The sequence below is a fragment of the Python bivittatus genome, unplaced genomic scaffold (assembly GCF_059951505.1).
Source record: "Python bivittatus isolate LINGU-HERP-01145 unplaced genomic scaffold, Pbiv_v1 ctg000220_np1212, whole genome shotgun sequence".
NCBI lineage: Eukaryota > Metazoa > Chordata > Lepidosauria > Squamata > Pythonidae > Python > Python bivittatus.
In genome coordinates, this window is record NW_028277048.1 from 3,150,533 (window position 1) to 3,171,398 (window position 20,866).

Sequence of the window (20,866 nt, forward strand, 5' to 3'; positions counted from 1 at the left end):
CAGCAAACTTTCCTGCTCTTCTTTTCCGAACAAACCACGAGGGTAGGCGCGATTTTCCACCTAGCCTGGCGCTTATTTCAGGCGGCTGGTGCACCCAAGTGCCCATCCTCCCTCTTCCCACGAGCGCTGCTGCCCGGGCCAAGCGCCTCCGAACTCCTTCCGCCATCCCCGCTTGGCGCCTAGGGAGCTCGGTATCCTCCTCTGTTTCTGCTCCGGGTTTGCTGCAAAAGCCGCCGCCGAAGAAAAGTGGGAAGGGTGGGGCCAAAGGCACATGATTCTTTTCGCCGTGGGGAAGTAGGTACTGTACAGTATTGCTGGCTGAGCTTTCGGCAAGCCCGCCGCCTTCTCCTTCCCTTTCAGTAGGAGCGCGGCGCGTTAGGTCGGGGGGCTTGCCAAGGGAGCTGCTTAAGAGCCCCGCCCGCATTCATCCCTTTCCCCCTTCTGTGGCTGCACTGCGTGAGTCGTGAGTCGTGAGTCGTACGTCCTCCGGAGCATCAGGAAAAGCTGTCGAAGGCATCTTCTGACGGCCAGGTGAGTCAGCCTAGTAACAGGCGAGGCGGGGAGGAGCGGACATACAGGAGGCTGAAGCGGAACGGTCGGGAGAGCTTCCTGTCTCGGGTCGCAGAGCGCGGTGTAAGCGCCGTGCGCGCGCTCCCTCGCCCGCGATTTCTTTTCAGCGTCCTCCCCGACTGCCTGAACGCTGAGAGGGGGAGCCCCTGCCTGGGATTGTGACTCAGCCTTCCTAACGCCCTCCAGAAGCGTTGGGTGTCAGCTCTCATTTTCCGTAATTATGCTGTGCAGGGAATATAGGCGTTGCAGTCTAAGATATATGGAGATCATCAGGTTGATTTAACTTCTCCGGGCGAGTCCGTGGACTAGGATGAGATGCGGGGGCGGGGTGGGGGGTGTAAATCTTTTTGTGCTTAGACCAGTGTTTCTCAACCTTGGCAACTTTAAGATGTGTGGACTTCGACTGCAGGATTCTGGGAGTTGAAGTCCACACATCCTAAAGTTGCCAAGGCTGAGAAACATTGGGTTAGACTGATTCTGGGTTACTTGTTGGTTTTGGCTCTTTTGCGTTTTCTGTTTCACGACTGTTGTCCTTCTAACCTGAATCTCAGTTACTGGGGGAAGTAGTAAGAATTGCACTTCAATGAAAGATGTATTTTTCACATGCTCAGAGAGGCAACAGGCATTGATTATAGGCAGTGCTCACACGATACAGTGAGTGATGAGCAAGCCAACCAGTTCTCCGTGTTGTGCAAATCCAGCACAGGTGGTTGCTTTATGGTTCAGTGTGAATATGTCCTTTGAACACAGTCTTAGCAGAGGCCGCTAGGGGCTACGTAGGACAAAATAATTGGTATTTCAGGACTACGAACTCCAGTTGCTAAGCAGGGAGGTGAAAATAAATTGGGAAGAAAATTTAGGAGAGTAGACTATTGAGATAGGCATATTAGAAAGGGAAAATATGTTGGAGAATAAGCCAGTTCCCTTTTCCTCCCCTTGAACATCTGGATAGAAAACTGCCCTCAGTTCAATGAAAGAGCTGGAAACCTTTCATAGGAAAACTAACAGGTATATTAGGATGGTGGTGGAACATGGTCACTGTTGTCCTGACCTTCATTTTTAGCCATCATCGGCCCTCATTGCTTGTGCATTCTTTGCAGGGGTTCTGCAAAAGCCTGATGCTGCTCGTTCTGGTGCTGTCTCTGGCCTTCATGCACAATGCTGTCTACGGGAGCATTTCCTGTTACGATGACTTTGGGCAGCCTGTGGACTGGTGTGTGTCCATTTTACCTGGTTTTATTGTTTATTTTCTCTAAAAAGACGGCTTTCCTGCCTTTCATCAAAGCCTCCAGAGCAGTTTACAAGAAGTAAAGTAGATTCTCCACCTCTCCTTTTCCCTGCTTGGCCTTCCTGTTTCTCTGGCAGCTTGTAGGCTTTTCAGCTGTTGACCCCAACTCCTTCCCTGCAACCATCCGTGAATGGATGAGCAGTGGATTTGGAATGTCTGGTGCAAGAGATGCAAGCAGTACACTCTGCCCTGGCCTTCTTTAGTCAGAAAATGCATTTATTTATTGTATTTATCAACAGTCACACTCTACACAGACTCTTGGCGGTGTACAATTAAAACAGAAATACAGAAATAATGTAGAAACAATCCTTAAAACTGTCAGAATTTTTCATGGATTACTACAAACAAAATTCCTAATAGATGTATTGGTGACTGACCTGAAATGAATGCCCTGCTGAACATCTTAGCTCTTAAGGTTTTTCTAAAGGTCAGAAGTGATTGAGTCATTTGGATTTCTGGCCAAAGGGTGGTCTGTAGTGTAGCCGCCATTGCTGAGAAACATTGTTTCTCAACATAAAGCTGTCTTTGAAACCCTGTGAGACTCTCCGCTTCCCTAGATTGCCTCAGGATTTTGCATCCCTAATATGTTCAATCTCCTATTTTCCTTTCAGTCTATAACTGTTAATCCTGCAATGAAGTCATGTTGCGTACCCATAACTTCACTGGAAATTAAATACAGGAGTTTTCTTATCCATATGCAGGTTGTGACTTCTAATGGCCTTGCGTTACAGGTTTATTGTTTACAAGTTGCCCAAGTCCTATCATAGCTCTGCAGTAGAGGGCATGCGGTACATGTATCAAGATGGACGTACCCAGGGCTGGGTGCAAGGGAGGAGCCTGATGAACAGTACTGAGGGAGCTGTGGGCAGAACATTGAATCAGCTGTATCAGGAGGCAGCAGACAGGCAGGTGAGTCTGCAAAAAGAGCAGTTTCAGAGTTTCTCGTGGTCCCAAATTAGAAACAGTGGCAGTGGGGTGACGTGGCTCTCACTGGAAAGACCTCGTCTCTACTGACCAAGATTTCTCTTGAACCACACCAATGGCTACTGGATGCAAAATGGGGGTAAATGCCACAGTAGCTGAGGCAGGCGTGAGGCTGCCATAGATCCTCTTAACTTTTTCTGGCTGTGGAACCTATTAATTAAAAAAAAATTCCCGGAACTCCTGTTCAAGAAGCAAAACAATAAGTCAAGTTGTCATGAGCATAAGTGCCCCTGGGGGGGTGGGGCTTTGGAATGTCAGCTGACAAGCCCCCCCTTTAAAAAAATCACTGCGGATACCCCAAGATCTGCATTCAAGTGAAGCTTTTTTTCGCCCTTAATCTCTCATGAAACCACTCAAGTTCTGTTTGAAAAACCCTGCTGTACCTGACTTGTGTTTTATTTTCCCTCCAGTGGGAGGAAGAGATGGCCTATGTCCTGTACAACGATGAACCACCAAACGAGAATTCCTCTGGTTCTAAGGGTCATACAAAAGGTAGTGCCCGTGCATCAAATGTATTCAAAGAAATAGGCCAGCTGTGACCTACAGTGTTGGACTTTTCTCCAGTTTTAGTCTGTGATGGAACAGACGAGCCACCTGGTGCTGCGCTTCTGGGATTTCAAGACAGCTGGAGAGAGGTTGACCACATGCTTTGGTTTTTTTTCCCCCCTCTCAGGAGTCATCCTTCTGGACAGAACTCAAGGATTCTGGCTCCTTCACAGCACGCCTCACTTTCCTCCCAGGCTAGATGAGAAGGAGTATGCCTGGCCCCACACTGCGCTGATTTATGGACAGAGCTTTGTTTGTGTCACCTACCCCTATAGCCAGTTCAAAGCCATAGGTAGGTGTGACAGCTGGGGGATGTTAGGATGTATAGAACCTCCATACTGAAAATCAAAACTTGTGGATTATTTCAGGGCATTTGATTAGGACGTGCTAAAATGTCTGCCCCAAACTAAAATCTCCCTGAATTTGTGGCCTGTGCAGGAGAAGAAATGAATTATGAAGATTTAGTCAAGTTACCAGAGGTGTTACCAAGGAAACTAAGGGCAGGGGAACAGACAGGTTGATGCTTCTAAGAAGCGTAACTTCTAAAATTATTAATAACTTCTAAAATTATTGTTCAAGAGCTACAAAAATTTGGGAGGAAGAATTCCAACCAATTATTTTGGCACTGGCTTCCCTTGAAATGCATGTGTCAGTATGCCAGCCAGTCATCTAAACCATGCCATGCGAAGTCTTTCCACGAAAATGAAGGGCAGTCTGTCCCTTGTCCCCGCAAAGGAATAGAATGCACACAAGCAGGAGACTTTCACTAGGTAGCACCATCTTTTGAAATGATTCCATTTCAAGGACACTATTCCTGTTGATAAATTGAGGCTGCTTCCACACGGTAGTGCTAGGTCTCTAGGTTCCCACATTTACAGCCCTATTTAGGTGCCCCAAATCTCAAATTCCAAAACTTCTGGGTTGTGGTTTTTAAGAGTCCCTGGCTTCTTGCCTTCCCCCCTTCCCAGCAGTCAGTAAGCTGCCTTGGATAACCAGTCAGTTAATAGTGTCATATTTTAGCCTCACTACAGAAACAAGCATAGCAAGATCGGGATGGGGGTGGTAACATGTTGAAAGGAGCCCAGTTTCGGCACTCTCTTGTTGGCCAACTGGACGAAGTGCCGGTCAGCTTTGGCGAGTGGGGAAAGCAATGGGCCTGCATGAGACTGGAGAGTGGAGATCCCAGTAGTACAGAAATATAATGGCCTCCCAGACAATGCGTCTAACATCGTACACCATGTTTCTGCCTTAGGGAATCAGCTGCTCTTCACGGAGCCTGATGTCTACGATTACCGTGTGCAAGGTGCCTTTGCCCAGGATCTGCCTGCTTTGTTGAATGCTTCTGAGGGACAACATGTAGAGGAAGAGCCATGGAACTCCCGGGTGACTCTTACATCACTGAGGGGCAAGGAATTCGTCAGCTTTGCAAAATCCGGCTTCTTCGGTGATGGTAAGCGATGATGGGGGATGATCAGTCATGAGAGGTGTAGAAAGCAATGGAGTTCATAGGGAGGGTAAGGGAATATGGCCACACAATTACATCAGAACTGTTTTCATACATTTATGTGCTATTATTTAATCTACCCAGATCTGTACTCTGGCTGGTTGGCCCAGGCTCTTGCCACTGATCTCTATGTGGAGTTCTGGGTCAAGTCTCGAGGGATTCTGGCATCCAACTGTTCTGGTCAGTTCAATGTCTACAATGTGGAACAACTGGCATTCCGGGACCCAGCTACCCCCTTCTTTTCCACGAAGGACCATTCCAAGTGGTGTGTTGGGACAGAGCGTGACCCGGGGTGGGCCTGTGTCGGAGACATGAATCGTAATCATGCAGAGGAACACCGTGGGGGTGGTACCCTCTGTTGCCGTGATTTTGCTATTTGGAAAAGCTTCCACTCCTTGGTACAGAACTATACTGCTTGTGATACAACAGGATATGGACTCTAATTGGCTGAAGATTCTCAGTGATACTAAGGGAGCAGAATTCAGCTAATCGGGAAAGATGACTAGAGGTGACTCCAAGGAGTACTAGTGCCCCTGCCTCTCTTGGTCACGGCATATTAACTCCCTACATAGCATAATGTAAGGAGTTGTGCTGCTGCTTTGCTCCGCTGATTTTTCTGAAGGTTAATTCCCAGCAGCAGTTCCTGTATGTTTCGGACTTCTCATAACACTATTTTTCCTGTTACGTAATAGCACTTCCAGGGGGTACATGAGCTATATGGAAAAATACAGAAGGAAATTCCTTTCCTGTAATAAAAATGTATACATTGTTTATTTTGTATGAATTTCCAAAATCTGGATATTCCAAGGAAAATATTTTTACGTGTGCAAATTCTGAGTATGAGAGAAATAGTAGTCTGATCTGAGGATAAGCCTCCCTGCCCCTTCTTGAGTAACTGGAAAGCTTTCAACAAGGCCATAGTAGTCTGTTTAATTACAACATCTTTTTAACTACAGCAACCACAAACGTCCTGAGTAACTTCCACATGTGTATCATAACTCTGTAGATTTACAGAATACATGGTTTAGAACAGTGTTTCTCAACCTTGGCGGCTTGAAGACGTGTGGACTTCACCTCCCAGAATTCCCCAGCCAAGCATGCTGCCAAGGTTGAGAAACACTGATCTAGAAATTAACTCAGTTTGGAATGGAGCCCCTTTGCTCCCTTCTCTTGTTATTCTTGGCTAGCCCAAAAATGTAGCTCCATCACATAGCAGGCCATGCAGGGCAATCTCTTCTCCCACAAAACACAGAAGTGAATAAAAGAAGCAGAGTCCTTCAGTATGAAGAAAATACCAGAGACAAAATAATTAAAAACTCAAATGCTTTAAAGATGTGTTTTGATGTTCTCAAAGATGTTCTCATCTTTAAATGCTTTAAAGAACTGTTTTACAAAAGCCGGCCTGATCAAAACCTCTTATGCAATCTGGAATAATAGGATATGGCAACCTGTGCTGCCACCTCCTTTGAACAATACTCACAGATGAGAAGCCAGATGGGAATTTAGGAATATCTGGACAGCTGTTTAAGCAGAGTGTGCTCGTTCTCTGAACGGATCAGAAGATGGATGCACCAATTAGACCTTACTGGACTGATGGGAGGCGCTCTCGCTGAAGTTACCGTAAGAGAGAAGCACGTTTAACAAATGCACCACGGTGATGGTGGGTTGTTGTTTTTTTGCTTAATTTATTACTGTTTGAAATCCAGTGACACTGACACAGTTACTCCTGCCACCCTCACCTCACTTTGGGGGGAGCAGCTGGCTGTTTGACCTGTTTCATAAAATACAGTACTAGGAAATGGACTGCTTACACACATGCACCCATAAGTTAAAACTACAGTGATTCAATACTGCAACTGAAAATAGTACTGCCATAAAAAGGAAAAAAAAAGATCAAGTGTTCCCCCAGTCATAATTTTTTTAAACAGTTAATGCTGTTACAAACGCTACTGATGTGAGGACAAGGCAAGACACAAATAAGTCCTACATCTTCACTGCAGTATAAATATGGAAGAGTTTTATACAGTTTACCCACATCCAACACTATGTTTCTTGCTACCCATTGCAGCTAAAGGACTAGAGCATCTCTGCTTTGGAAAAACTGATGCCTGAGGTCTCCATCATGGAATGTCACTTAATCATCTTCTGTGCCACTTCCTGAGCGATCCTGGAGAGAAGAGGAAAATACTTTTTTAGTTGCATTTTTATGTACCTTAATGTATCAGGTATCTTCCTCGCTCTCCTGGGAAGTAGGTAGACAGGCAAGAGAGCGGTGATCGTCCAGGAAGTTTCATGGATGAACCCAGGTCTAACATTTATTCATTGCACTATATAGCATCTTGAAAAGTAGGACTCGGTTTTGTGTTTCCTTTCTGCTTATTTAAATGGAAAAGCCTCTCTTCTTTCTTTCCCCTCCAACAAAAGCGCCCGGATTTCTCTTCCTAGGATCACTGACAACACTTTGGGGGAAATCAATGGTTTTAGCTACCTCTTCTTGCTCTTCCTCGCTGTCGTCATCACTAACTACAGGTTTGGCCCGGGACCCACGGCTGGTACGTCTGCGGCCTTTCATTCGGTCTGGTACTTTTTCCTTTCTGCCCAGTTTAATCTTCACTTTGACAGAACGAGCTGGGAGGAAGAAAAGACAGAGTAAGACTGCATAGCTGGCTGTGAATTCGCTTTCCTGTTCTGTTACAAAGTATGATCAGAACAGGTTGAGAGCTGTCCTCATTTTCATACACGCATATGCAAGAGGGACACAGACATGTTTCTATTTATACATTTGCCAAACACTCCATTATGACAAAACTTAATCTGCATCACTGTATTCCTACGCTTCATAACCACATCAAAAATAACCACATCAAAAGCTCTTTTTCTTCTTACGAAAAATCAAACAGTCTTTTATGCATACTTAAGGACGGTGCAAAAAGAGGAGGATGAGGCTTTCCTCAGCCTGGACCCTAGCTCAGTCAAATGTCACCTTTCCTGGTGGCTCTGATTTCAGGCTTTCACATACTTTCTCTGGTCAGCCCATCAAAATCTTACTTTTTCTTGTGTTTAATAAGAGGTACCTAGCCAGCCCTTGCTATCTCCAAAAGTCAGACAGGGTCATAGGTGGATACAGTACATGGTCAGAAATAACAGGAACATGGAGTACTATGTCCAGCTCTGGGCACCACAGTTCAAGAAAGAAAGTGACAAATTACAGCGAGTTCAGAAGAAGGCTACTAAGATGGTGAAATGTTTGGAAACCAAGAGGAATGGGTATCTTTAGCCTAAAGAAAATATGACTAAGGGGAGATGTGATAGCAGTCTTCTGATATGCTATCAGAAGGGTTGTAAACACTGTCTATTGCCCCACAGGACAAGACAAGAACTAGTAGGTTAAAATTACAAGAAAGGTTTGGGCCAGACATCGGGAGGAACCTCCTGACTGCAAGCTGTCTGCTACTGAAACAGGACATGAGTTCTTCACTGGAAGTCTTCAGATAAAGGCGGGATGGTCATTTGTCAGAGATTCTCTTATGGAGCAGGGGGCTGAATGACCTCTAAGCTACATTCCAGCTCTAGGGTTTTATGACTCTGAAGTCGAAACATAGCCCAGAGAAGGCGCATCACTTCCGTATTGCTGCCAAGAAAATGACGGGTGTGCCCATGAAGTTACTAGGAGTTCAGCTCAACTAGAATGAGCCTTTCAGGTTTTTCTGAAAAGTTTATACATTTGCTCTGCAGAATAAATGCAGAATAAAAAATCACTCACACTCTGATTCAGATCCTTCCTCTTCCCCCTCCTCCTCCTCTTCACTCTCTTCTCCTTCGCTGTCTTCCTCTTTTTCAATTTTCTGCCTCACACTGGTAAAGACAGACTGCAGTACAATTGAGTCTTCATAAATCTGTAGGAAACCATAGCAGGAAGAGGATGTAGAAATCATGATTGATGTAACACTTTCATTCCACTAGGCTAATACTATTGCATAATACTGCAACGCTTTTGAGTGTCTACTCCTATCATACGTCTTGCTGTAATCTTCCAACAATCTTGGGTTCCATACTGAAGACGGGGAGAAGAGTAGAAAAGAGTGGCTGGCCTAAGACCATCTACTGAATTGGTTGCAGTAGCATTTGAAACAGCATCAGATATATATTACCGGTAAACTAAAGGAGTTTCTAACGTTTGGTTATGGATGTGAGAGAGAATAGAAAAGAGCTTTAGAGTTTCATAAAACTCATTATCTCCTAATAATTCTTACCCATTATTTAAGACTAATTCTTGCACCACTGCAAAGGAGTTCTGTGCATACTTAACACTTGCTATATGTATTCTGCCCACAACCATGGTGTTATAAAAAATACCAAACCCATCTGTTTCTTACACAGCACAGAAACTATGAGTCTCTCAAAACACATTTTGATTGTCCTAACTTACTTAACTAAAGGAGAACTAGTTCAACTCACAATATGGGGGAACTGTACACTTTTTTGTGTCAAGAACACGCTCTAATTGCAGGGAGATGTCTTACCAGAGATCCTTCAAGGTTGAAAGTCTGGGCATTCTGACATAGGAGCATGACATCCTTCTCCAAATCATTCAGGCTGCGATATTTGTGGTTCCGGATACGCTCCTGAAAGCGAGGTGGGGAGGGGAAAAGAAACGAAAGAGTGTTTACTGAACAAAAGATTTAGATCTCTGCCTTTATTTACTAGTCATCAGAGTGAGATAATGTCCTGTTTTCTTCATCTAGCTGTATGCATCTTTCAGCAACCAAAAGGAGAAAAGAGCAATCCTTAAAGCTGAAAGGGACAGTATCCTCAAAAATTCTTTTAGGAACATGGACAGAGATGATTAGTACATCAACATGGGTTCTGTAGGACATCTGTGCTATTAATTCACTTAGAAGACACCTAGAAAAAACATCCATTATACAATTATATACAATTATACAATAATTATATACAATTATACAATGCTTCAGTAGTACTGGGTTATGTGAAAATACTGACTGAAACTGATCGTTGAACAAAAGAACTTGCACAACTAGATGAGCAAGGTGGCTATCTGATACTTTGGCATCTCAAAAGCATCAAGAGAAATCATTAATTGTGCCACTCAACTGATGGACTGGGGGAATCTTTGGTAATCCAAAGATTTGTTTGAAAGCCTTAGATGATGTCATGCTATTTTAGGAAGTTAAAATGCAAATAGGAACAAGCTCAAGATCTAACGTGCTCATGGATTTTTTGTTGTTGAAGGGAGGGCATTTTGAAATTTCCATGTTAGAATGATTAGACCAAAAATCTAGGTTTATCTAAGCAAGCAAATAAGATACATTGGAGTTTTAAAAAAGTTAGCTGTACTAGGAACCTAGAATGACTTCATCTAATAAATCACAGGATATTACAAACTGCAAACTATTACAAACACTTCCACCATCCTGTTCAGGAAACTGTGTAGTTTGCTATCGCATCCTTTGAATATATACATTGTAATGCATTAAAATAAATTAAGAACTATTTAAGACATAACCTACAACACAGTTTGAAAAGGTAAAATGTAGTATTGATAGCTACTACTTCCATGTTTCAAATGAGATATACCATACTAAAATTACAGTTATGTGCAACACTTCTTTACAAGCCATCTAGCTTCATCAAAAAGTGTTCTCAGAAATTATGCAGAGGAATGGTGGGCATCCTGCAGTAGAGACTGTAGTGGCACCTCTTAATTACGCTGCACTGGAAAATCACTGTTTACTCACCTGTTGTAGGCATTAAGCTACAGGGTTCAAACTGCTCTTCTAAACAAGGGGACAAAAGGAAGGCCCCAAGTGCATGTGATCATGTGAGGAAACTGCTGCAGGGGGCTACTTTACCCTTCCCATCACACGACCAATGCCAAGTCAGTCTTCCCAGTCTGACAGGATATCATCATCTGAGTGGTTATGGGAAGTGAAATCTGCTGTGGTTACATGCCACTGTGCTTCTCTCGGGTTGGTCACCTCACATGAGGTGCAAACTGCCCTATTTGATGCAAAACCAAAATGTTGCATCCTGCTTAAGATGGCCAACAGGCCTATTACAACACTCCTGTTACCAAGAGCCAGTTTGGTGTTACAGTTAAAGTGTTGGACTAGAAACTGGGCGTTCTAGTCCTCCCTTAGGCACAAAAGCTGGCTGGGTGACTGTGGGCCAGTCACTCACTCTCAGCCCAACCCACCTCACAGGTTGGTTGTTGTGGGGAAAATAGGAGGCAGGAGCATTATATATGCTGCCTTGAACTGTACAACATAAAGGTAGGATGTAAATCAGGTAAATAAACAGACAAACATTGGTCCCACCTCTATATTAGAGACAGATGAGAACAATAATACAATTCTTAAGGTACCTTTATCTTCTTGAAATCCACTGGCTTGCGAATGAGTTCATAATACTCTGGAAGCTCCTTTCGAGAAGGCAGTTGAATGAAGACTTCACTAAGCTGACGTCCACTGCTGCTACAAGACAAGATAAAGGAAAATATCTGAAACAATGTGTCTTTCTCAGTGCAGGTCAGATCAGAGGCGTCTACCCTGGCTGTCATGGACTGAGAAGTGAAGTAAAATATCAAGGCAATTTTATTTCAAATACTGAAGTGCACCTATCAATGGTTGACATGCTGGATCCACCAAAGTAGCTAAGGAACAGCTTACTTTAATTGCAGGATGAATATCTATTTGTTAATATTTGGCATAGCAAATCAATTTTTATCTATATAACATGTAGGAAAGTTTAAATCTAAATCTTCTTACTTCAAGCTGTGAATCTGATGAAGATACTTCTCTCCTGCTAGAGCATGTCACATTTTTTAAAAAAAATGCTGATTGGAAGATGTGATTTATCCCCCACTTCCCCCAATATTCTAACTTCACTGGGATCATGGTTGGAGAGAAAAAGTGTGGCATCTTCTTCCTGCATGCTATCTTCCTACTGAAAATTGCTCTCCTCCCCCAGTATTAAACCCTTAAATATAGGTCTAATCATACAAATATTGTCTAGTATGTCTCTGAAGCATTACATTGGCTGCGGAATTTGAAACCCTGGCATGCAGTGGATAAGGTCTTTCAAAACACAGAAGAGCAACACTGATGGGATGGGTCAGACCTGAGAAACGATATTTTTTAGACAAAACCAAACCTTTGTTTTACAACAGAGGAGAGGGAAGTTAACTGCTTGCTGCAGGATTGTCAAGACAGGAATTGTAGAAAATAGTTTTTTCTACAATTAGACAAAAAATATGTTTGCTGCTATAAAAATTCATTGTTGTTAGTTAATCCAGATAGTGGATTAAGAAGAAAGGATCTACATTAGCCTTCTCCAACACGGTGCCCTCTGTGTACTGGGACATCAGACTGGCTAGGAATTCTGGGAGCTGTAGTTCCAACCCAATGGAAAGTGACATTGCGCAGAAGACTTGTCAAGGGGTGAAAGATACAGTAAATGGCCTGCTGCTGCCATCTCCAACCCCCTGAAAAAATGAGCCTTTGTACTCATAGGACAACCAATCTATTAAAAAGGTTGCAACAGTTCATTGTTCCAGCATGTCATTCATACCCACTTCATACCACTCCATTCCAGTTTTTCCCTTCTCAACAGTATCCCTCTCTCTGACATGTACAGTCTCAGTTTTTCACATAAATCTCAATCCAGAGGCAGCAGAAGCAATAAAAATCTAGGTACTGCAAAACAAACATCTGTCCAGAGGAGAAATACTGAGGGTATAAAATGTAAAAATTATAGAGGGAGAAACATCCCTTCTTTCGGTTACCTGTCTTTATACTTAATCACCGCATCAACAATCTTCTTCATCTTCTTGGTGAGGTTGGGTGGATTTGGAGACAGCTTCTCAGCAGGAGGCCGGCCACGCTTCTTCTGCTTTTTGCTGTCATCGTCTTTGTCCCGGCTGCGAGTGCTGGTGGTCGGGGTGGAGGAGCTGACATCTACATCTCTCTTGCGCTTGCGGGAGGATTTCTTCTGACGCACCTCCTCTTCAATCTCCTCTAGGGTGCCCTCTTCTATGGCCTACAGATAAGAGCAGCAGTCAGTCAGCCCGGTGCAATGAAAAGTAAGTGGGACAACAGCACACTGTGAAATGATTGAACATGAACATTCACACACAACCAAGCCACCTAAGCACAGTGAGGAATGGGATGTCTACATGGGCTGCTTCCCCAAAGGCATCATTTCCCGGTGTAGTCAATTATGGATCATGGAAGGCTGCAACACTAAAAGGTGGGGAAGGAAAGCTAGTTCTCTTACCTACAAGCTTTTCTTCTCATGTTAAACAGGGCCAACAGGCAGAAGACTCTGTAGAAACCATGCAGAGCAGGTTGTGGGGATGCCCCTTCCTGCCAGTTCTGTTGCAATTTCTTCCAAAGCTGCAAGGAGACCTGAGGCTACTAACCACCCGTTAGCCATAAATTTTTATGCTTCAGATTGCACAGTAAGAGAGGAAAAGAAGCAAGTTGACTGAAGGCCATGTATAACAGAAGTAGGAAAACTCACAAGTAAAACTACCCATCTTTCATTTTCCTAGTCATACATGGCTAGAGGATCTCACTTACTCAACATTCAGAGCAAAGGAACCTAGAGTTGCAATTGTGACACCTTTGTAATGTCAGCAAATTATGGAAAGTCTTTAACTGGAGAATGGCCTGCCAACATGGTTCTAGTTTGTTCATCATTTGTTCTTTACATGATATTTCAAATAAACAGAGTTCCTGTCCTCAAGTAGCTTAAAATATAGGACCTTTTATGAGACATACCTTATGAAAAAGAATGAAATCAAGGAGACCATTCTTTGATATTGTAATACAGAGATGAAAAACATTAACTTCTTAAAATTCTTAATTGCTGGCATCAAACTTCTAGAAGCCTGGGAGAAGGAAGACTTCATTTTGTTTGCAGTCCTCCTTTTATCCACCAAGTTCTACCACTATTCTTACACCATGCTATACTTCTTCTCTGAACTAATTGTTTGACTCCAATTCTATCCATAATTTGCTAGTTCAGACCTTAACAGGAAACTGGTTAATTAACCTACAGCGAATTATGGCATACTGAAAACAGAGGAGGGAAATGGAATGATAGAGTTTAATTAATTAAGGTATATACATGCAAATAGATCCAATGATTCTTCATCCCACCTTGAATGCCTATCTTCTGAACTCGAGGCCTGTCCAATTTATGGCAGCAAACCCATTTTTTAATAAACCGGTGACAGCTCTGATCTTCCAGATAGTGGGAAATATTACAGGGTTTCTCAAGACCCATACTTCTCTTTATCCAAGAAATATATAGGCTGCCCATTCTGGGCTAGGAGAGAATCATTGGTAGGCAAATATACAGTGTTAGACTCAATACATTATAAGCTATTCTTGGCAACTTCAAATGACAGGGGCAATCTAACTCTTTAATTATGCTATTGTTTGGAGGGATCGCAGATAAAAGAAATGAGCCTTGGAAATTACAGCCTGAGATTCCAGGGCTCTTCTTCATTACATCTCGCATCAGCCACCCTCCCTGGCAACAAGGCAGCAACATGTGCGCACAACCATGGGGTGCTCTCTGCCCCAGTTTCTAGAAAAAAAACTGTGGTGCATAGACATCACAATGCCAGCTTTTAAGGAACTGAAACTTAGTGTTTGTATGTCTTACATGGAGTCTGATAAATCCAGGAAATGGTGAAGAGCAAGTCTGATAGAAAAGGCTCTTGACTGAATGTATGCAAATACTAGCTTAGAAATCTGTTCTGTTTTTTTTTTTTTTTTTAGGCCTGGCCTTTGGGAGACAGCTACTGCATCTCTGATTTGCTCCATGCCCCGAAATAGTAAAGAGTGTGAATTTATACTTGTAATTCACAGAATAGATCTCTTTCATTGTACTTCCAGTAATGTACTTCAGTGTTGGCTAATACACAGAGCAGTGCAGAAAGCTGATGTGCACAGGTGCCCTTGTCCCTGTGTCTCTCTCACAACTGGAATGAAAATACAAGGATGGGCAGGACTCTGAATTTCTGCTCAGTTCCTTCCAAAGTCCCAGCATTTCATCACATGGCTCAGCCAAAGCCAACTCCAAAGAAAGGAGACTGGGATGTAATTAATCAAGGAACTATGAATTGTAGCTTCCGTTTTCTCACAGAGTCTCTGTTTCTATTAGTGACAAATTTGTGCATATCTGGAAAAGATGTAAGATGTGAAATACTGCTGTTCCATTGGCTATGCCTATTCTGGCAAGGTAATTAAATCTCTTCCTATAAGCTGAAGTAAAAGGTAAGTAGGCTGGAGGCCATACTGGAATCTTGAAATGTCTCCTGGACGTACTGTATGCTCCTGAGGATGCTGCTTGGGCTCCTGCAGAAGGTGTTATGTGCTTTTAGAGGCTACAGGTATAAAAGGCTAAGAGAAAACCAATGGGAAATTTGCCGGGGGCTAAAAAGACGTCTCTTTCTCTTGCTCCAGGACAAAAATAAAACCTCTTTCCTCATGACTGTCATGTGCAAAAACTTGCCTCAGTTTTGAAGCAGAAGTAATTTCACTTGCAAGTCTCTATTGCTGATGAGGCAACCTGGTTCCTTCTTGATATTTTGGATTAATAGCTAGCCTCTCCAATGGCAAAGGCGTGTATAAAGTGTAGTCTGAACCCAGAGGGCACCAGGCTGCCCACTCCATTAGGTTACCCATTTGGGAATACAACCTTCTTAAACCTTCCCTTCTCTTTGAATCCATAGCTCCATCGCCCAGCCATGGAGGGTCCAAATCCTGTTTTTCCTTCCTCAAAAGGGGATACTTTCTTCTTGTAGTGGGAAGGGGAACAGGAGTAATAGAGGCAATTTGAAGACATTCTCTCCTGTAACAGTTAAGCAGACTGTCTTTGCAGACTGGCACCATTATTTTATGAGCCCAGGAAAAGACTGAGTTCCATGTTTACTTTTTGTCTTTTTCCACGCAGCAAAAAGGTGCAAGTTCCCAATGTCTATATAAACCAATTAACGTAAAATAGAATTCGCTGAAATGCATGATCAGGCCTGGTGGTGTGACTGACCTTCTAGTGCATAAGCTATAGCCAAGCCTGAAAGTGCATCTCATATTGGCAACTGAAAGGATCACATAAGGATCTCAGACATGTTGCCTCTCCCCAGAATGACAGAAAAAGGTTGCTGAATGGTTTTGCAAGCAGGAATTCCTCAGGGCTAAGAAGAAAAGGAAAAGCCATAAAGGAGGTTTAGCCCACAAAATTAACATATTGTATAAAAGGCAGGTAAGGAAGCTATCTTTCTGTTAGCAAGGCACTCCTTAGAGGTGGCTGCTGTCCCTGAATTTGTCTCCACAATTCTTGTGGAGCCTTCCTGCAGCATCCTATTCAAATGTTTGAACCACTTGTTGTCAGCCAGCATTCGCCACATTACAGAGAAAAGCCAAAAGTCCAATTTAATATAGTATAAACCTTCACTGACAAATGAAACAGAACATAGCTGTACGACATAATAAACTAGGTCTGAGTGATTTTCCTCCCTCAAAATGATTAGCTTCCTGTTTTCTCTTATGGCAATTGTTGTTATTCTCTCAGCAAAATGTATATGTTGATTCAATCCGATATTATATATTGACTCAATCCAGTTATGGAAAGTGCTTTTGTTCCTCTTATCTTCCAGCTCTTACCAGCTGTTCTTTTGTTAGAAGAAGGCTACAGTGTCACTCAAAGATTCACAGTTTCCCATTTTCTTTATCAGTTTTATCAATTTGAGGAAAGTGGCTTGTTTCTACAAAAAAACTAATTAATCCACATAGCACAACAGCAGCATTTGGTTGCCTTTTTCTATCTAACCTGCCCACCTTTGTGCAATTTTTAGATTAAAAAATGAACTCATTAGAGCCACCAAGAAATAACAAAGTGATCTGCAGTAAAAGGAGTAGAGAAAAAACCTTGATTGGCAGGTCATTCTGATTTTACTTTATGTTTCTATGATACGAGCTGATTGCCATTCCCCTTTGCTAAAACATTTTACTTTTTGACACAACTTAGTGTAGAAGCAAAAAAGGCTAGGCTATCTTTCTCCCTGCCACCCTCAAACATGGCATAAAACAGAAAACTTGGTCTTACCTTCTTTGTTTCTACTTGTTTGATAGGTAGCAGTCCAGACAGAGGGCATATTCCCTGCCCAGCCAATGGGGGCAGATGCTGAGGAAAATATAAATGGGCTGGACTAAAAGGTCACCACCTCTTCCTCTGGACAACCAGTCACTCTTGGCCTAGCACCGAAGGGCCCATCCCACCAACACGCTCCCCAGTGGACAAGCATCCTACAACAGGCAAGTGCTGGATTACTGCCCATTAAAAAACAGAAGGAAAATTAATAGTTAAGACCAAATTTTCTTTTCTATTTGTTGCTGGGCAGTGGTCCAATCACTGGGATGATTCGAGAGGTCCGTTGCTTTACCTACACACACGTCAGCACTTTGCTTTGGGCACTGTTCTTATGATTATTTCATATGCTAAACAAGTTGTTGGATGCCTCAGGGAGAAGGCTGCCCACAGACGCTTCTCTCCTGCATCAGTAAGCCACTGGAAATACCACGTAGCCCCATGACAGCGCTTGATCTTGATCCACTGGGGCTCTTCTTGTTCCAGCTTAGTGCTTAGGAAGTGAATAAACAGGGTGTCGCTTTTATTCTTAAATGTTGAACTGAAGCCATGAAAACTGCTAGTGGCGCGCTGACCTTTCTCTTAATCAGCAGCTATCTTGCAGCATTGAGGTCATCAACTTGTTTTGTCTGTAATGCGTATTCTGTGCTTTTTCAACCATAAAAGGCAACTGCTGCTATTTCCACAAACTGGAGCCCACAGATAAAATTATTTTTTAAAAATCTGAAAACAGAAAAGCCCAAACTTTCCAGTATATCTTCAGCAATGCTTTAAGTTCACTTCCAGTCCAAACTGTGACCCAGTAAGTAGTACTCTTCCTGCTGACAGAGGCCCAAGCTGCTAAGGATAGGAAGCTCCTTAAGAAATTCTGGATGGCTTTAGACTGTGTATGAATTCCAAGGTGTAATACCCAAGTGAATTCTGAAAGAATAAATCAGAAATCCACATTTCCCAGTCTTGCAGCCTTGTATCTGTCAACATAGTTACTCCCTGGGGATCAGCCATTTAGGAACCATCACTTTAAATGCTGTGGCACCACTTAATCTCCTTTCCTTCACCAGAACAGGCATCCATCTCAGGGTTAGATTTTTTTGAACGAGGAAGTGAAATGAATGCAGATATCCTATGGCATCATCATACGTAGCAGATTCATGTCCATAATGACCACAGAAGTGAATCTATTAAGACTTAGCTAGTAATTCTGATATGTTGCAAACTTTCTGAGATATCCATCTTATGCCATATCAGACCAAGGGCAATCTATACCGAATGGCTGCAACAAATCAAAGATTCAAGTGGAAGATTCCTCAGTCACTAGTCTACCCATGACTTTAAAAGTGGGAGTGGGATTGGACCTGAGACCTTATACTGTACATGCAAATCATGCATCTCACCATAGCATTTCAATATGTATCCCTGCCCCTGTCTCCAGAGTTTGTTTGAGGGAAGACAGGCATGAATTACCCAAAATTTGTAACTGACTTCAAAAAATCCCATAATGAAGGAAACGCTTTGGCATGGCATCTGATCACTGGTCTATGCAGTCCAAAAGCATCTACTCTGACCAGCATCATAGTAGAACTAAAATCTCAAGGAAGAGTGGTCTTATAGCATTATTCTTTTCCAATAGCACATGGAAAGCAAGACACCCTTTAAGGTTAACAGCAATCAGATATTCCTTTGAGGATAGATAACAAAAGGAGCTTGAATCCATTATTTGAGAAAAAATTATTCTTATCATTATAAAATAGCCTCTATGCTTCTTCAGAAGCAAAAAACAGAGTCAAATTATCTCTGAAAAAATATGAACTTGTAACCATTGAAGTCGTTGCTAATTTTCTACACCGAAGGAATTATATACAATAAAGGGAGTTGGTATAAAAATGCCAGGAAAAAAGTTGCAAGTTACTTCTCCGTTTTCTTAGGACAGCTATCTTTTCTCATGAGGAGTCTTCTTAGTGACTGCTGTAAAAAGATTCCGATTTTTAATGTCACACTTTTTCCTGTGGTCCCAGTTTACAGGGCTCCAGCAAGAAGGAGGAGTCTATGAGAAAGAAGGTAATACCTCAGGCACAAACAACAACAGGTGCTGAGTGGAGCAGGCACATCTTGAGCCTTCTTCTGCTTTCTGTAGCTTATCCTTAGAAGTGTACAAAAATGCTTGGAAACCTGGGTTTACTAGGATGACCTTTGGTAAAAGGACAGAAGGAAACAGAACATCCTAGCAAGATCCTCTGGCTCCAGGCCTAAAAAGATGAATTTTAGCAAAAACGTTGAGAATGTTGAGTGAATAGTCACATGTCTCCTTATTAGCTTCAATCTCCACTCTCTCCTCTAACTAACTTGAGTGGTCATCAGAGCAGAAAGGCGGGGGTATAAATAATGCACAAACAGTTAATCATCTGGGATATTTTACAAATGAATAGTGTCCTAACAGATCACAGCTAACTAAGTTTGCCATTTTCTCCTGCAGTAGTAGTGACTGGATCACAGAAGGAAGGGTGATGCCTCCTAGTCTAGCTCAGGGCCAGCTTCTTCTCCCCACCCCCACCCCCAGTCTGCCTCTTAATGGCCAAAGACGGAGAACATCCAATCTCTGGATCACTGCCCAGCAACAAATAGGATGAAATGTTTGCTGGGACAGGCAAGAAGAGGGCACACTCAGCTGCATAGTAAGTAGGCTTTCTGCATCTGAAATGTTTGACATCTGTCAAGGAGATCAATTGAATTTAAGTTTAGCAACATGGTTCCACACAGTTGAGTTGATAATACCCAAGAGAAGTTTTGAATGGCACAGAAGAAATCTACTTTAAAAACAAGCCATTCAGTTTAATACAAAAAGGAGGGATTAGTAATGGAAGAGTTTCACTGGACATGGCTAGAAATGGTTAAAAGAATTGTATCAAATTGAAATTTGGTTGGGCAAACTCAGTTAACCCTCAAAACTTCCAGCATTGGGTATTTTCTCAACATTCAGACACACAGACAACACAGAGATAGGTAGAAATAAAATTTGAGAAAATCATTGGAGAACGATGCTGTACCATGTATACCTTGAGCCATTGCTTCTCAGTCAGCGAATCGCTATAATCCACTTCCTTACGGTGACGAGAACCTCTACCAAACATCTTCTCTTCCTCTTCTTCACAGGTTAGTCTTTCTACTTCTGCATCATCTTTAATTATCCAAGAGGGCAACTCATCCTCTTCCATCAATCGTGGCTTTCGCTTAGGATTGCGGGCTTCCTCTCGCCTGCGATCTAAATCCATACGCTGCAGAAGGAGAAGAGGGAGGTAAGCTTCATGTGTATTGCACTGGATTTTCTGAGTATAAGCTTATACTCAGTATAAGTCATTTATGGGGGACTGATGCCAGTCTAACGTTTAAACATAGTAAAGCCTGGTGTGCTTGTATTACTTCAATCTTAATTAGAGGGGAATTACCAGGTATAGGAAAACCATCCATACCAAATGTTTGGAGTTAATTTTGTGATGTATGTGGCAAACTCTTAAAAAATATGAATAACAAAACAATCTTTGCAATTGTTTTTGTAAAGAATAAAGTCTATAATAGTCTATTTCAACATTCAGATATGATGGACTAAAATAGTCATTTCTACCAAGCAACGTGCTAGAATGTGGAAATCTAAGCAAGTATCTAAATACATAAATAAATCTCTGCCTTTGAATGAGATTATTTTCTTTCATGGGAAGGGAGGAAGAATCTTTCATCTTTCCATCTTTACTTTGTATTCCAATATTTATTCTGTTCTGGGCTCCAAAACACAGCAATAT

At 42.5% G+C, this 20,866-nt stretch overlaps 2 protein-coding genes across 14 annotated transcripts in view; one reads left to right on the top strand and one right to left on the bottom strand.

Moving 5' to 3' along the window:
- Positions 1-90: 90 nt before the first annotated feature.
- Positions 91-5,661, top strand: DNASE2 (deoxyribonuclease 2, lysosomal). Of its 5 annotated transcripts, XM_025169364.2 has the most exons (8): positions 542-784; positions 1,523-1,578; positions 1,671-1,783; positions 2,590-2,767; positions 3,253-3,334; positions 3,516-3,680; positions 4,641-4,838; positions 4,977-5,661. In XM_025169364.2, exons 3-8 carry the CDS (start codon positions 1,689-1,691, stop codon positions 5,333-5,335), a joined length of 1,077 nt encoding a protein of 358 aa, XP_025025132.1. In that variant the 5' UTR covers positions 542-784; positions 1,523-1,578; positions 1,671-1,688; the 3' UTR covers positions 5,336-5,661. The 5 variants fall into 5 exon arrangements, with proteins under 5 accessions (XP_007432557.1, XP_025025132.1, XP_025025131.1 ...); XM_007432495.4 differs by lacking the exons at positions 542-784; positions 1,523-1,578 and adding an exon at positions 91-531; XM_025169363.2 differs by lacking the exon at positions 1,523-1,578.
- Positions 5,662-6,069: 408 nt separating this feature from the next.
- SMARCA4 (SWI/SNF related BAF chromatin remodeling complex subunit ATPase 4) overlaps positions 6,070-20,866 on the bottom strand; it is a 67,407-nt gene continuing 52,610 nt past the window's right edge. For 4 of the 9 annotated variants that reach the window (XM_088137655.1, XM_088137659.1, XM_088137657.1 and 1 more), the window contains 7 exons: positions 20,117-20,344; positions 12,697-12,950; positions 11,278-11,386; positions 9,416-9,517; positions 8,656-8,788; positions 7,381-7,520; positions 6,071-7,059 (listed from right to left, as the gene is read on the bottom strand). In XM_088137655.1, coding sequence (XP_087993781.1) covers positions 7,027-7,059; positions 7,381-7,520; positions 8,656-8,788; positions 9,416-9,517; positions 11,278-11,386; positions 12,697-12,950; positions 20,117-20,344 — 999 coding nt within the window. In that variant the 3' untranslated portion in view covers positions 6,071-7,026. Of the gene's footprint in view, positions 7,060-7,380; positions 7,521-8,655; positions 8,789-9,415; positions 9,518-11,277; positions 11,387-12,696; positions 12,951-20,116; positions 20,345-20,866 lie in introns of all 9 variants that reach the window. The other 5 variants (XM_007432500.4, XM_088137661.1, XM_088137658.1 and 2 more) reach the window with 5 other exon arrangements.

Excerpts from the sequence above, each read along its gene's own strand:
- DNASE2 (XM_088137664.1), top strand. The coding sequence starts at position 1,602 with ATGGTCACTGTTGTCCTGACCTTCATTTTTAGCCATCATCGGCCCTCA. Across the intron at positions 3,335-3,515 it reads TTCTAAGGGTCATACAAAAG|GAGTCATCCTTCTGGACAGA; the intron begins GTAGTGCCCGTG and ends CCCCCCTCTCAG. Across the intron at positions 3,681-4,640 it reads TAGCCAGTTCAAAGCCATAG|GGAATCAGCTGCTCTTCACG; the intron begins GTAGGTGTGACA and ends TTTCTGCCTTAG.